Source organism: Myxocyprinus asiaticus, chromosome 25, assembly GCF_019703515.2.
Source record: "Myxocyprinus asiaticus isolate MX2 ecotype Aquarium Trade chromosome 25, UBuf_Myxa_2, whole genome shotgun sequence".
NCBI classification, from domain to species: domain Eukaryota; kingdom Metazoa; phylum Chordata; class Actinopteri; order Cypriniformes; family Catostomidae; genus Myxocyprinus; species Myxocyprinus asiaticus.
Window position 1 is genome coordinate 1,321,733 of NC_059368.1, and position 12,317 is coordinate 1,334,049.

General features: G+C 39.9%; 1 protein-coding gene across 1 annotated transcript in view; it reads left to right on the top strand.

The window, feature by feature from the left end:
* Positions 1-12,317, top strand: part of LOC127416355 (MAM domain-containing glycosylphosphatidylinositol anchor protein 2-like) — a 232,397-nt gene that overhangs the window by 140,503 nt on the left and 79,577 nt on the right. Inside the window, exon 7 of the mRNA XM_051655670.1 lies at positions 11,607-11,936. Within this exon, the coding sequence (XP_051511630.1) occupies positions 11,607-11,936 (330 nt within the window). The remainder of the gene's footprint in view (positions 1-11,606; positions 11,937-12,317) is intronic.

Genomic DNA, 12,317 nt, shown 5'->3' on the forward strand with positions numbered 1-12,317 from the left:
ATTATAGAGCTCTGTAATTGGAATTTTTAATAGTAAAAATGCAATTATGATGAGTGACGCTGGGAACATTAAAAGATAATTTGGCTTTGCATACACCTGGTCAAAATTGCATTGTTGAGAGACTAAAAAACGTTGTTTAAGTTTAAATGTGTGTGACAAGGAGGAGGGCGGGGCTGGGCCGTGAGTGCACATGGCTGGCCCCCAATCGGGCTAATCATCTGAGTAAAGCAACTTATATTCCGTAAACAGTACTTCATGTACTATTTTTTGTTAATAATAGGCAGTACAGTGTGGTAATATGCAGTAAGGAGATGTTTTGAGTATGAAGCTGTGTTTGTTGTTTAGTGTGAGACAGCGAGCAGGTCAAAATGTGATGCATAAAAACACGTCACCTCACAAGCTGAACTGCACGCGTTTCCTAAAGTGAGTCACAGCGGCATGGCAAAACAGACTAGGTTGTACTCACACTAGGCGATCTGTACTGTGCCCGAGCACGTTTGACCCCCAGAGTCCAGTTCGTTTGACTAATGTGATCGGTACGCTGAACCGTGCCCAGGCCCGCTTGAAGAGGTGGGCTCAGGCATGATACGCATCTAGTGTGATCACTAACCGTGGCTGAGCAAGGAATTCGAAACATGACGTCAGTGATGCGACTGTTCCATTTAACAAACATGGCGGCTAAGAACTCCAAGATATTTGGTAAAATTTGCGACTATCTTTGTGCATGTTGATGCCAAAGAACCACTGAGAAATGCCGTGACAAGCTGAAAAAACTGTGGGTTCAGTATCTGAAGGTACGGGATGCACTCCGTAAATCTGGCAGCTCATCGGACGAAAAGGATAAATTCCAGTGGTGTGATTCTGTCGACAATTAGGCACGTGAGAGGGTCGTGTGTCACCGCGCCCCTAACAACTCAAAATAAGCCACAAAATAAGTAACGTTACAATGATGGATTCCACTGTGCTGTGCGAGAGCGCTTTTCTTCCTGTTTTCTTCAAAACAAAAAGTCGCATCGTAATGACGTGAGCGTGCTCAGGCCCTGAACATTAAGTGCAATGTGAGTGCAGGCCAGCAGGGGAGTGGGGACAATCGTGCTTTGGTACGGTACAAGGCAACCGGGCCTGGTGTGAGTACACCCTAACTGACAGAGAGAGAGAATTTTTATTTTATTTTATTTTTTTGTCACTTTGAAAAGAAAAGTATGTATTTTCCCCCTTAAATAGTCTTACTTAAAAAACAACACTGATGCCATATCAGAGCAACTCAGTCTAACGTACAGCTAATAATAAAAGTTTATTGTCTAACAGATGATCATCTAAATCCATTTCTATAGCTGATAAAACACAGAAACCCATATCAGCCCTTGAGGAATCAGTTTCGCTCTACTGCGACAGTCACACGCAGCTTAGAAGGTCACACTGTTACAATCTGTTGCAAATTACATTTTTAGTTGTGCAATGTATTTACTGTATAATCTGGTCCAGCAGAGAACGCCGCTGATTACTTACACGGGCGTCTTTTGTTGCTGTTATCTGATTTGAATAGGTCAATCTTGCTCTCTTTGTATCTCAGCTCACCAAGAGTTTCTGTAAAATGCAATAGTTTTGCTCAGAGCTGTGCGGTACAACCGTAATCTGAGTGATTTTATATAATGGTTATGGTATCAAAATAAAGTTATTTTTGCTAGAAATTTAATGAAAAAAGAGGTTTCCATATAAATAATAATGTGATAATGTTTTAAATACTGTGAATTAAGTACTTTAAAATGAAAGGTACTTCACCTTATTTGATTACTTTCTCTGGTAACACTTTATAATAATGGTCCGTCATTAATAGGTAACTATGCAGGAATTAATGCAGGATTAATGAGTAGTACTACATTAACACTTTAGTTACTACTATTAACTAATATGGAAACAGCTCTCTAAATCATGTCTACAGTGTCTGGTAGAGTATTATAGTCAGGTTACAGATGGATGTGCCCAACATGTGTATTCCTTGGGATATCTCTTCTGTTCATTACAAATTATTAACTTCGGCAGGTTTGGTATTGCTGGAGGTCTTTTTTAAATAATTCTGGTAACCCATAAATGATAAGTCAAGTGTTACCACATAAACACGAAGGAATTACTAATTATTTTAAAGTGAGGGTGTGGCAGGGCAGAGGGCGGGCCGGGTCGTGATTCCGCACACCGCCGAAACCCGGGAAGGAGGAGGGATGTGCCGTAGTAGAGTCCTCACCACTACCATCCACCCCAACGGAGCAGCCGCGGCCATCCGCCGGTGGACGGAGGAGACCGACCGCCTGAGAGTGGAGGAACGGCCGCTGACCGCGAGGGGAGGAGGGGCTCCTAACTGACCGCCTGGAGCAGTCAGGGCCGCTGCCTCCGATCCACCCGGGGAGGTGCGGCTGTTGTCCACTAGAGGGTGGAGGAGTGGCCGAGGATCAGGCTACGGCGTATCGGAGAACCGGCGAATAAATTATTTATTTATTTTTCTCTCTCTCTCCTCTCTCTCTCCCGCTGCCGCTCCGCATTGGCCTTTCCCTCTCTTTTAAATATTTGTATTGTTTTATTTGGTATAATCACCGTTATGGTGTATAACTACCATGTTTTTTTTGTTGTTATTGTTGTTTGTTTCCCTCCCCCTGTCCCCTCCCATATACAGGAAGGCAGGGATGACCTGCCGGCAGATGGGGCTGGAAGGGCACGCCTCCCCCCAGGGAAGGGGGGGGGTGTATGTCATGCCGGGGGCTCTCCGGCCTGAGAAAACGAGGGAGGAATGTGGCAGGGCATAGGGCAGGCCGGGACGTGATTCCGCACACCCGGCCCCTAATAAGGCTGATAAAGCCCGAGAGGGATAAGGCCGACCGGAGACGGTGGTGCGACAGAGAGAGAGAGTTACTGGCAGCTGTCCGACACCTGTGTGTGTGTTTGTCTTTTTGGTTCAGTTTATCATTCAATATTATTTATATTGTCAAGCCGGTTCTCGCCTCCTCCTTTCCATTGATGTGTTACAGAGGGTCATGGTAATGCATTATTAATTAATGAATACACACTTGAATATACACATCAGGGTTCGCCATATTCAATGCTCGCGCTGAAACTGAAAGAAGAGCGAGTGCGATTTTGCTCCGCCCTCCCGTCACTCCACCTGCATGTGGTAGACTTCAACATACATTTTGTTCTGTTCATACCAAACATAGGCAAAAGAGGAAACATGTCAAATTAATTTGATAACTGTACGTATTTACCGAGTGGACTGTCTAGGGTGGAAGTACACATGTGGAATTGGCCTCATGCTGCATGCCAGTTTTCTCTCCGTTTTCTGTTGAAGTCTTGTGGAGATCAACACACTTGACTTTAGACATATAATTGTATTATTTTACTTTATGTTAAGAGATAAGACTTTTAAAACATGTAGTAACTGTGAGCACCAGCAATTAAAAGCATTATCCTGCTAAAGGTTTGTAGCCTATGCAGTTATGTTTAATTATTTCAATTATTTTTGAATGTCTGTGAATGTTTGTTAACTATATGTTTGATTAAATGAATAAAATGTAGGAACAAACACTTGAGTATTCATAACTCCTCAGTTACTATTAATGGTTTATAATGTGTTTTCACTTTAGAATAATGGTCCAGATAACCTTTAACTCCCAAGGAAGGAAACAGTAAGATCTCATTAATTAATAATGCGGTACCATGACCCTCACTTTAGAATAATGGTCCAGGTCATTAGTAATTCCTTCATATTTATGTGGTAACACTTGATTCATTACTTATGGGTTACCAGAATTATTTAAAAAAGACCTTCAGCAATATCAAACATGCAGAAGTTAATAATATTTGAATGAACAGAAGAGATATCCCAAGGAATACACAGGTTGGGCACATACACCCCTAAGGTAAGCTGACTATGATCATGGCCGTAACCACCATAGACACTGAGGGGGCATGATATGGGTTTTTTCCATGGTTAATTATCAAATTATTAAAGTTGGTCCCCATCAATCCTGAATATGTGGTTACATCCTTGACTATGATACTCTACTAGACACTGTAGCCTTGATTTAGCAACCTGTTACATTCATAAATTAATTCCCACAAAGAACCCATGCATGATCACAATAAAAACATAATCATTCACATTTTAGACACATGTTAATGTTTTGATTAGTAATTTTAAAGTAGCCATAGTTAGTTAATAGTTCTCAATGAGGCAGATCAAATTCAGTAGTTATTGATTACCTAACAGTGAACAACCTAGTTCACTATTACTTACTGATTGGTTAATCATGTTTCCATATTAGTTAATAGTAGTAACTAAAGTGTTAATGTAGTACTACTCATTTTTCCTGCATTAATTCCTGCATAATTGCCTATTAATGACGAACCATTATTATAAAGTGTTACCCTTTCTCTTTTTATTTGGAACTTGATAAACACAAACCTAACATCAGTGCGTCGACTCGCCCACTAGTTTGGGAACTTGTTGACTTGTTAAGTTGTTTGGGAATACATAAAATACTTGTTTGGTAACACGTTGACTCGTAATCTTGTTACGTGTTGACTTATTAACATGCTTGGAAAGCGTGTCCTCGTAAACTTGTTTGGGAACGTGTTGCCTGGGCAACTTGTTTGTGAATGCGGCGACTTAACTTGATTGTTAACACGTCAGTTTGTAAACTTGTTTGTAAATGCATCAACATGTAAGCTTGTTTGGGAGCATCTTGACTTGTGAACTTGTTTGGGAGCTTTTGGACTCGTTAACTTGTTAGGGAACGCGTCAACTAGTTTGGTATCATGTTGACTCGTAAACTTGTTTGGTAACGCATTGACTTATTAACTTGTTTAGTAATGAGTTGACTTATTAACTTGTTTGGGAACGCGTCAACTAACTGTTTTTTTGGTAACACGTTGACTCGTAAACTTGTTTTGTAATGTGTTGACTTATTAAATTGTTTGGAAAGCATCAACACAAACTTGTTTGGGAACGTGTTGCCTCACCAACTTGTTTGTGAATGCGGCGACTTAACTTGATTGTTAACACGTCAATTTGTAAACTTGTTTGTAAATGCATCAACATGTAAGCTTGTTTGGGAGCATCTTGACTTGTGAACTTGTTTGGGAGCTTTTGGACTCGTTAACTTGTTAGGGAACGCGTCAACTAGTTTGGTATCATGTTGACTCGTAAACTTGTTTGGTAACGCATTGACTTATTAACTTGTTTAGTAATGAGTTGACTTATTAACTTGTTTGGGAACGCGTCAACTAACTGTTTTTTTGGTAACACGTTGACTCGTAAACTTGTTTTGTAATGTGTTGACATATTAAATTGTTTGGAAAGCGTCAACACTAAAACCTGTTTGGGAACGTGTTGCCTCACCAACTTGTTTGTGAATGCGGCGACTTGTCAGCTTGATTGTTAACACGTCAGTTTGTAAACTTGTTTGGAAATGCATCGACGTGTAAGCTTGTTTGGTAATGCATTGACTTATTAACTTGTTAGGGAACGCGTCAACTAGTTTGGTAACATGTTGACTTATTAACTTGTTTGGTAATGCATTGACTTATTAACTTGTTTGGGAACGCCTCGACTAACTGTTCTTTGTTAAAAAGTTGACTTGTAAACATGTTTTGTAACGTGTTGTCTTATTAAGTTGTTTGGAAAGCAGCAACTCAAACTTGTTTGGGAATGTGTTGACTCGCCGACTTGTGAACACATTGACTTGTCAACTTGTTTGTTAACATGTTGATTTGGAAACACATCAACGTGTAAGCTTGTTTGGGAGCACCTCGATTCGTGTACTTGTTTGGGAGCTTTTGGACTCGTTAACTTTTTAGTGAATGCGTCAACCACGAGTTTGGAAAAACGTTGACTCGTAAACTTGTTTGGGAACGCATTGACTTAATAACTTGTTTGGTAATGTGTTGACTCATTAACTTGTTTGGAAAGCGTCAACACGAAATCTTGTTTGTGAATGCGCCGACTTGTCAACTTGTATGTTAACACGTCAGTTTGTAAACTTGTTTGTAAATGCATCAATGTGTAAGCTTGTTTGGGATCATCTTGACTTGTGTACTTGTTTGGGACCTTTTGGGCTCGTTAACTGGTTAGTGAACACTTCAACCACTAGTTTGGTAACACGTTGACTCGTAAACTTGTTTGGTTTTGTGTTGACTTATTAACTTGCTTGGTAATGCGTTGACTAATAAACTTGTTTGGGAACGTGTTGACTCGCCAACTTGTTTGGGAACGCGTTGACTTATGAACTAGTTTGGGAACGCGTTGACTTAACTTGTTTGGTAATGCATTGACTCATTAACTTGTTTGGGAACGTGTCGACTCACCGCCTTGTTTAGGAACTTGTTGACTTGTTTGGAAATGCATTGACTCATTAACTTGTTAGGGAACACGTCAACTACTTGTTTGGTAACGTGTTGACTCGTAAACTTGTTTTGTAAGGTGTTGACTTATTAACTTGTTTGAAAAGCATCAACACGAAAACTTGTTTGTGAACGTGTTGACTCGCCAACTTGTTTGTGAACGCGGCAACTTGTCAAGTTGTTTATTAACACATCAGTTTGTAAACTTGTTTGTAAACGCATCGACATGTAAGCTTGTTTGGGAGCATCTTGACTTGTGAACTTGTTTGGGAGCTTTTGGACTCGTTAACTTGTTAGGGAATGTGTCAACTCATTTGGTAACACATTGACTCGTGAACTTGTTTGGTAACACTTAGACTTATTAACTTGTTTGGTAATGCGTTGACTTATTAACTTGTTGGGAATGTGTCAACTTGTCAACTTGTTTGTTAACACGTCATTTCTTCAACTTGTTAGGGAGCACGTTGACTTATAAGATGGTCTGTGAATGCCTCTTCGCAAACTTGTTTGGGAATGCATCCACTTGTTTACTTGATTGGGAACATGTCAACTCGCCAACTTGTTTGTTAATGCGTTGACTCATCAACTAGTTTGGGAATGTGTTGACTCACCAACTTGTTTAGGAATGTGTTGACTCACCAAATGGTTGGGAATGCATCGACTTGTCAACTTGTTTGGGAACGCGCTGACTCACCAATTTGTTTGGGAACGCGTCCACTTGTCAACTTTATTGGGAACACCTCGTTTCATAAACTTGTTTGGTAACATGTTGACTCGTTAGCTGGTCTGGGAATGCCTGAACTCTTAAATTTGTTTGGGAATGCGTCGACTCGTAAACTTGTTTGAGAACTTTTTGACTTGTTAACTTGTTAGAGAACGCATCAACTATTTGTTTGGTAACACGTTGACTCATAAACTTGTTTGGTAACGCGTTGACTTATTAACTTGTTTGGTAATTCGTTGACTTATTAACTTGTTTGGGAACGCGTTGACTCGCCAACTTGTTTGGGAACTTGTTAACTTGTTTGGAAGCATGTCAACTCACTGACTTGTTTGGTAATGTGTTGAATAGTTAACTTGTTTGGTAATGCATTGACATATTATCTTGTTTGGGAACACGTCGACTCGCCAACTTGTTTGGGAACATGTCGACTTATAATCTTGTTTGTTAACATGTCATTTTGTAAACTGTTTGGGAACACATTGACTCATAAGCTCGTCTGGGAACACCTCAACGCCTCTACTTTTTTGGGAACGCACCGACTTGGAAACTTGTTTGGGAATGCTAGACTCGTTTACTTGATTAGGAACGCATCAACTTGCCAACTTGTTTGTTAATGCATTGACTCATCAACTAGTTTGGGAATGTGTCAACTCGCCAACTTGTTTAGCAATGAGTTGACTCACCAAATGGTTGGGAACGCACCGACTTGTCAACTTGTTTGGGAACGTGTTGACTCGGCAACTTGTTTGGCAACACGTCCACTTGTCAACTTGTTTGTTAACATGTCCTTTTGTATACTTGTTTGGGAACATGTTGGCTCATAAGCTTATTTGGGAATACATCAACTTGCAAACTTTTTTGGGATTGTATTGACTCGTAAACTTGTTTGGGAACGCGTCCACTTGTTTACTTTATTGGGAACGTTTCAATTCGTCAACTTGTTTGGAAAGCATCAACTCGTAAACTTGTCTGGGAACGTGTTGATTCACCAACTTGTTTGTGAATATGTCAACTTGTCAACTTATTGAACATCAATTCGTAAACTTGTTTGGAAACACATCGATGTGTAAACTTGTGTGGGAGCACCTCGACTCATGAACTTATTTGGGAGCACATCAACAATTGTTTGAGAACACACTGACTTGTCAACTTGATTGGGAAATTGTCGTCTCATTAAATTGTTTGGGAACGCATTGACATTTACACTTGTTTGTGATGCGTCTCTCACTCTGTATTTTCACATGACACCATGTTTCTTTGTCACTTTCACGATTAAAGTAACGTAAAGCAGTCCTGCCCATTGATAGCCGGAAATAAATCTACAGTAGTATAAACAGTATTGCAATATCTCTATCAGTTGTCACATTTCTATTTACTACACCACCCTAGTTTGCTAGTCAGCTGCATCACAATGTGACACTGATGTTTGACAGGGGATGGGATCTCATAAAACTGATGTGAAATTCTGTGTCCTGCACTTTCAATTTCTTGCATTTAATTCTGACAGGCTACTTTTGTTTCTGTGTTCTTTCTGTTTTTCACGTTCTCCTCCTCATTTGAGTCTGATAATGTCACGGAGAAGATAAAACGATTGCACTGCTCCGACTGTTCTTTTGTTTGCGAGATAAAATCCAGCCACGCCATGTGAATATGGTAAACAGTCTGCATAGCAAATGGATCTAGATGAGTATCTGAAACAGTGGTGCAGAAATTACCACAAAAACAAGCCTGTAGCAACGGGGTAGATTCTGCCGCCTCATTGAATGGGTTTACAATCAATTATTTGCCTTTCCAGAAGACAAATCTTCCAATTAGTTGCATTTGCTACTTAAAGTGGCATATACTACACTTTTGCAGCATTTCACTTTTCCCCTGAAGTTATCTCCTTAGAATAAAAACATCATGTCATCATGTGCCATTGCGTTCTGAAATGAAGAGCGCAATTCATACCGCAATGCAAGTACACATTGCATTCACAGGTGGCGCTATAGAGAACATCAGCATAAATCTTCTACAGCCAGTTTTCTCCTTCAGGACAACTAATGTTACCACGGAGCCACAGTATGTAATTATGTAATGTATGTACTTTCTGCGACACTAGTGCCACCAAACGGAATTGCAAAAATAAACAATGTTTTCGAAACAGCTTTCTGAATACGCCCCCTGTCTGCTGTTGTGAACATTGGTGGGGCGTGTCTAAATGGGTCGCTCAAAACTAAGAGGAAATTTCAAAGCGCCACAGAAAGACAGTACGTGGTACAGACATTTGAAGGAAACTCCATCACCCGCTTGTGGACCGACATTTGTTACCGCCACAGTAACACAAGAATAGATTGTGGAAACGCAGGGTAGGCTTCTATTGGTGGATATTATTTTTCCCCACCCACACAGCCTTGATTACATCAGCAGAAAAGAAAAGTTGTTCCAAAGGCGGAGAAACCTATTACAATTTAATGAAGTTTAACATAATTTCTTTAGAATAACATGCACTGATGGAACGTGTAAAGAAGAGGGACATTTAAGGAAGTAAACAAGATCAGTTTTGTATAGAATGCTGTTTTCTGGCTTTGGGTAACTTGTAAAGGGCAGATCTTTCACTGTGAAAAGCCTTTGACTTCCCTCGCTGGTACACAAGCGTGATCGTATCGCCCACAGCCGATGCCAGCAGTGAAATTGGAGCTGGTTTTGTGCCCAGTAATGCTGCGCTCCCTCTGACCGGGTGATTGGCTCGGGCTGCTACATCTGCATGTTGATTGGTTTTCAAGTGTTTCATTGAAAATGTTACAGACGCTGCTATTTCAGGCCTGTTGATGCATTGTAACCTTTAGTCTGTATTTGTACTGAGATCAATTAAATTAAGATGCAGAAAACAAGTGCATGGTCATTTAAAAAAAAAAAATTAGTCAGTTGTTTATAAGCATTTAGGAGAAACTAATTACATAAGCTATTGGATTTTGGACATATAAAAGACACAGTTACAGTGTGTTTAAATAGGAAGTTTGTGTTTTTTTATTTTTTTATTAGTGAAAATCCCAGTTTAATATGCAGTTAACTATAAATAGGCCTATTTAGTGTAAACACTGAGACTATGATGCTTAAAACATCCTTAAAATTTACCTTACAAGCAACATTGCATAAGATGTTAAAGCTTGTTTTTAGAGAATGTACCTTGAATAAATATTACTTGACTTACTCTGTTTGCCAATGGGTGATTCTCACAAAACCTGTCAAGGAATTGCCCTGTGCCCGGTTGCATAAAACGTGTTTTCCCTTAAGTGTGATTTCCCCTTCCCTAAGGAAATTACTTGAAGGTGTTGCATATAATCCCTTAGATATTTCTCTTAGGTAAGGGAAACTGTTAAGGGATTTACTACAGTGAGGGATTCTACAGGGATTTACTGCAAATTCTACTGTTAACATGGGCACGACTTGTCCCTACCAACATTCAGAAGATCGGAAATGTCCCGACCAACATTTGGGAAATTTGACAACATGGAAATCACTTTAACTTTATACTATGTTTTTATTATCAGTATCATTCTTAATGTGCAAATTAATGTCCGAACTTTTCTGGAGCAGCGCATAAATGGCGTTGTCACATGGCACCTGTTACTTTTCTCAGCACTTTTTAGGATGCACCAGTCGTTTGTGATTACTGCATAAATATTTAAACTCATAAACTCATTTCCTGGAAGTGACACAGGCGGATTTCCATTGGTATCTGAGGTAAAATCCTTGAAAATAATCGATTCAAACACTTTTTTTGTGTACAAATCTTTCTTGTGTAATTAAAAAAATATCCAGAGTGTTGCAAACGGACCAATTAAAGGGATAGTTCACCCAAAAATGAAAATTTGTGATGAAAAATGTGTATGACTTTCTTTCTTCTGCAGAACAAAAATAAATATTTTTTTGAAGAATATTTCAGCTCTTTTGGCCCATACAATGCAAGTGAATGGTGACCAGAAATTTGAAGCTCCAAAAAGCACATAAAGGCAGTACAGAAGTAATCCATAAGACTCCAGTGGTTTAATCCATGTCTTCAGAAGTGATATGATAGGTGTGGGTGAGAAACAGATCAATATGTAAGTCCTTTTTTTACTGTAAATCTCCACTTTCACTTTTACATCTGAAAGTCGCATGTGGTGCATGTTTAGTTTCACTTTCACATCTGAAAGTGAAAGTGAAAGTGGAGATTTAGAGTAAAAATTTCTTTTGATTTTGAGTCAAATAGTTCTAGGACATTTTCACCTAAATAATAAATAAATATTTTTCTTGTTGTTTAAAGCATGAACTGCACTAAATGTTGTTAGATTTATGCTTAAAACAAGAAAAATATTAAATGTGGTTTTGCATTTCAATTGATCTTGTTCTGAGGATGTTTAGATATTTTTCTGGAAAACAAGACAAATATACGGATATTTTTTGTAGTCTGAAACTCTTACGTTCACCTTGGTTTACTGTGTTTGTCTTCTTGATTTTTTCTTTCCAGCACTGAAAAAGGGTCGTTTCTGGATCACGCCAGACCCGTACCACAATGACGACAACATCCAGATCGGGCGCGAGGTGAAGGTCTCGTGTCAGGTTGAGGCCACGCCCCCTGAGGAGCTGCAGTTCAGCTGGTTGAAGAACGGCCGTGCGCTGCGGAGCTCCGAGCGGATGGTCATCACGCAGACCGATCCGGACATCTCGCCCGGCACCACCAACCTTGACATCATCGACCTGAAATTCACTGACTTCGGCACGTACACGTGCATGGCGTCGCTGCGAGGGGGTGGGATTCCAGAGATCAGCATCGACGTCAACATCTCATCCACCACTGGTGAGTCTCAAACACGACGCGATCAGAGACAACCAGCGGTTATTGCAGTCGCACTGATGCACATCAGAAGGATACACACACTGTCCGGGAACTCACTAAACATTTCAGGATAACGATTTAAATGAAACATACGACATTTAGCAGAGATTAAAGGTGCATTAAATTTTGCAGTTTGACCGAGTTAATGGCCTTAAATTCAACACTTGTAATAAGTCTTGTAATAATGCAACAGGTAATTGAGTCACGAATATCAAAATGTTGAAGGGATCAAGGATCAACATTTCACCTGCTCTTACACTAGTTTGCCACTATTAAGGGGACGTGCAGATGATTAGTAAGGGAAGTGTGTAGTGTTGCACTGACTAATGAAGTCCTGCCTCT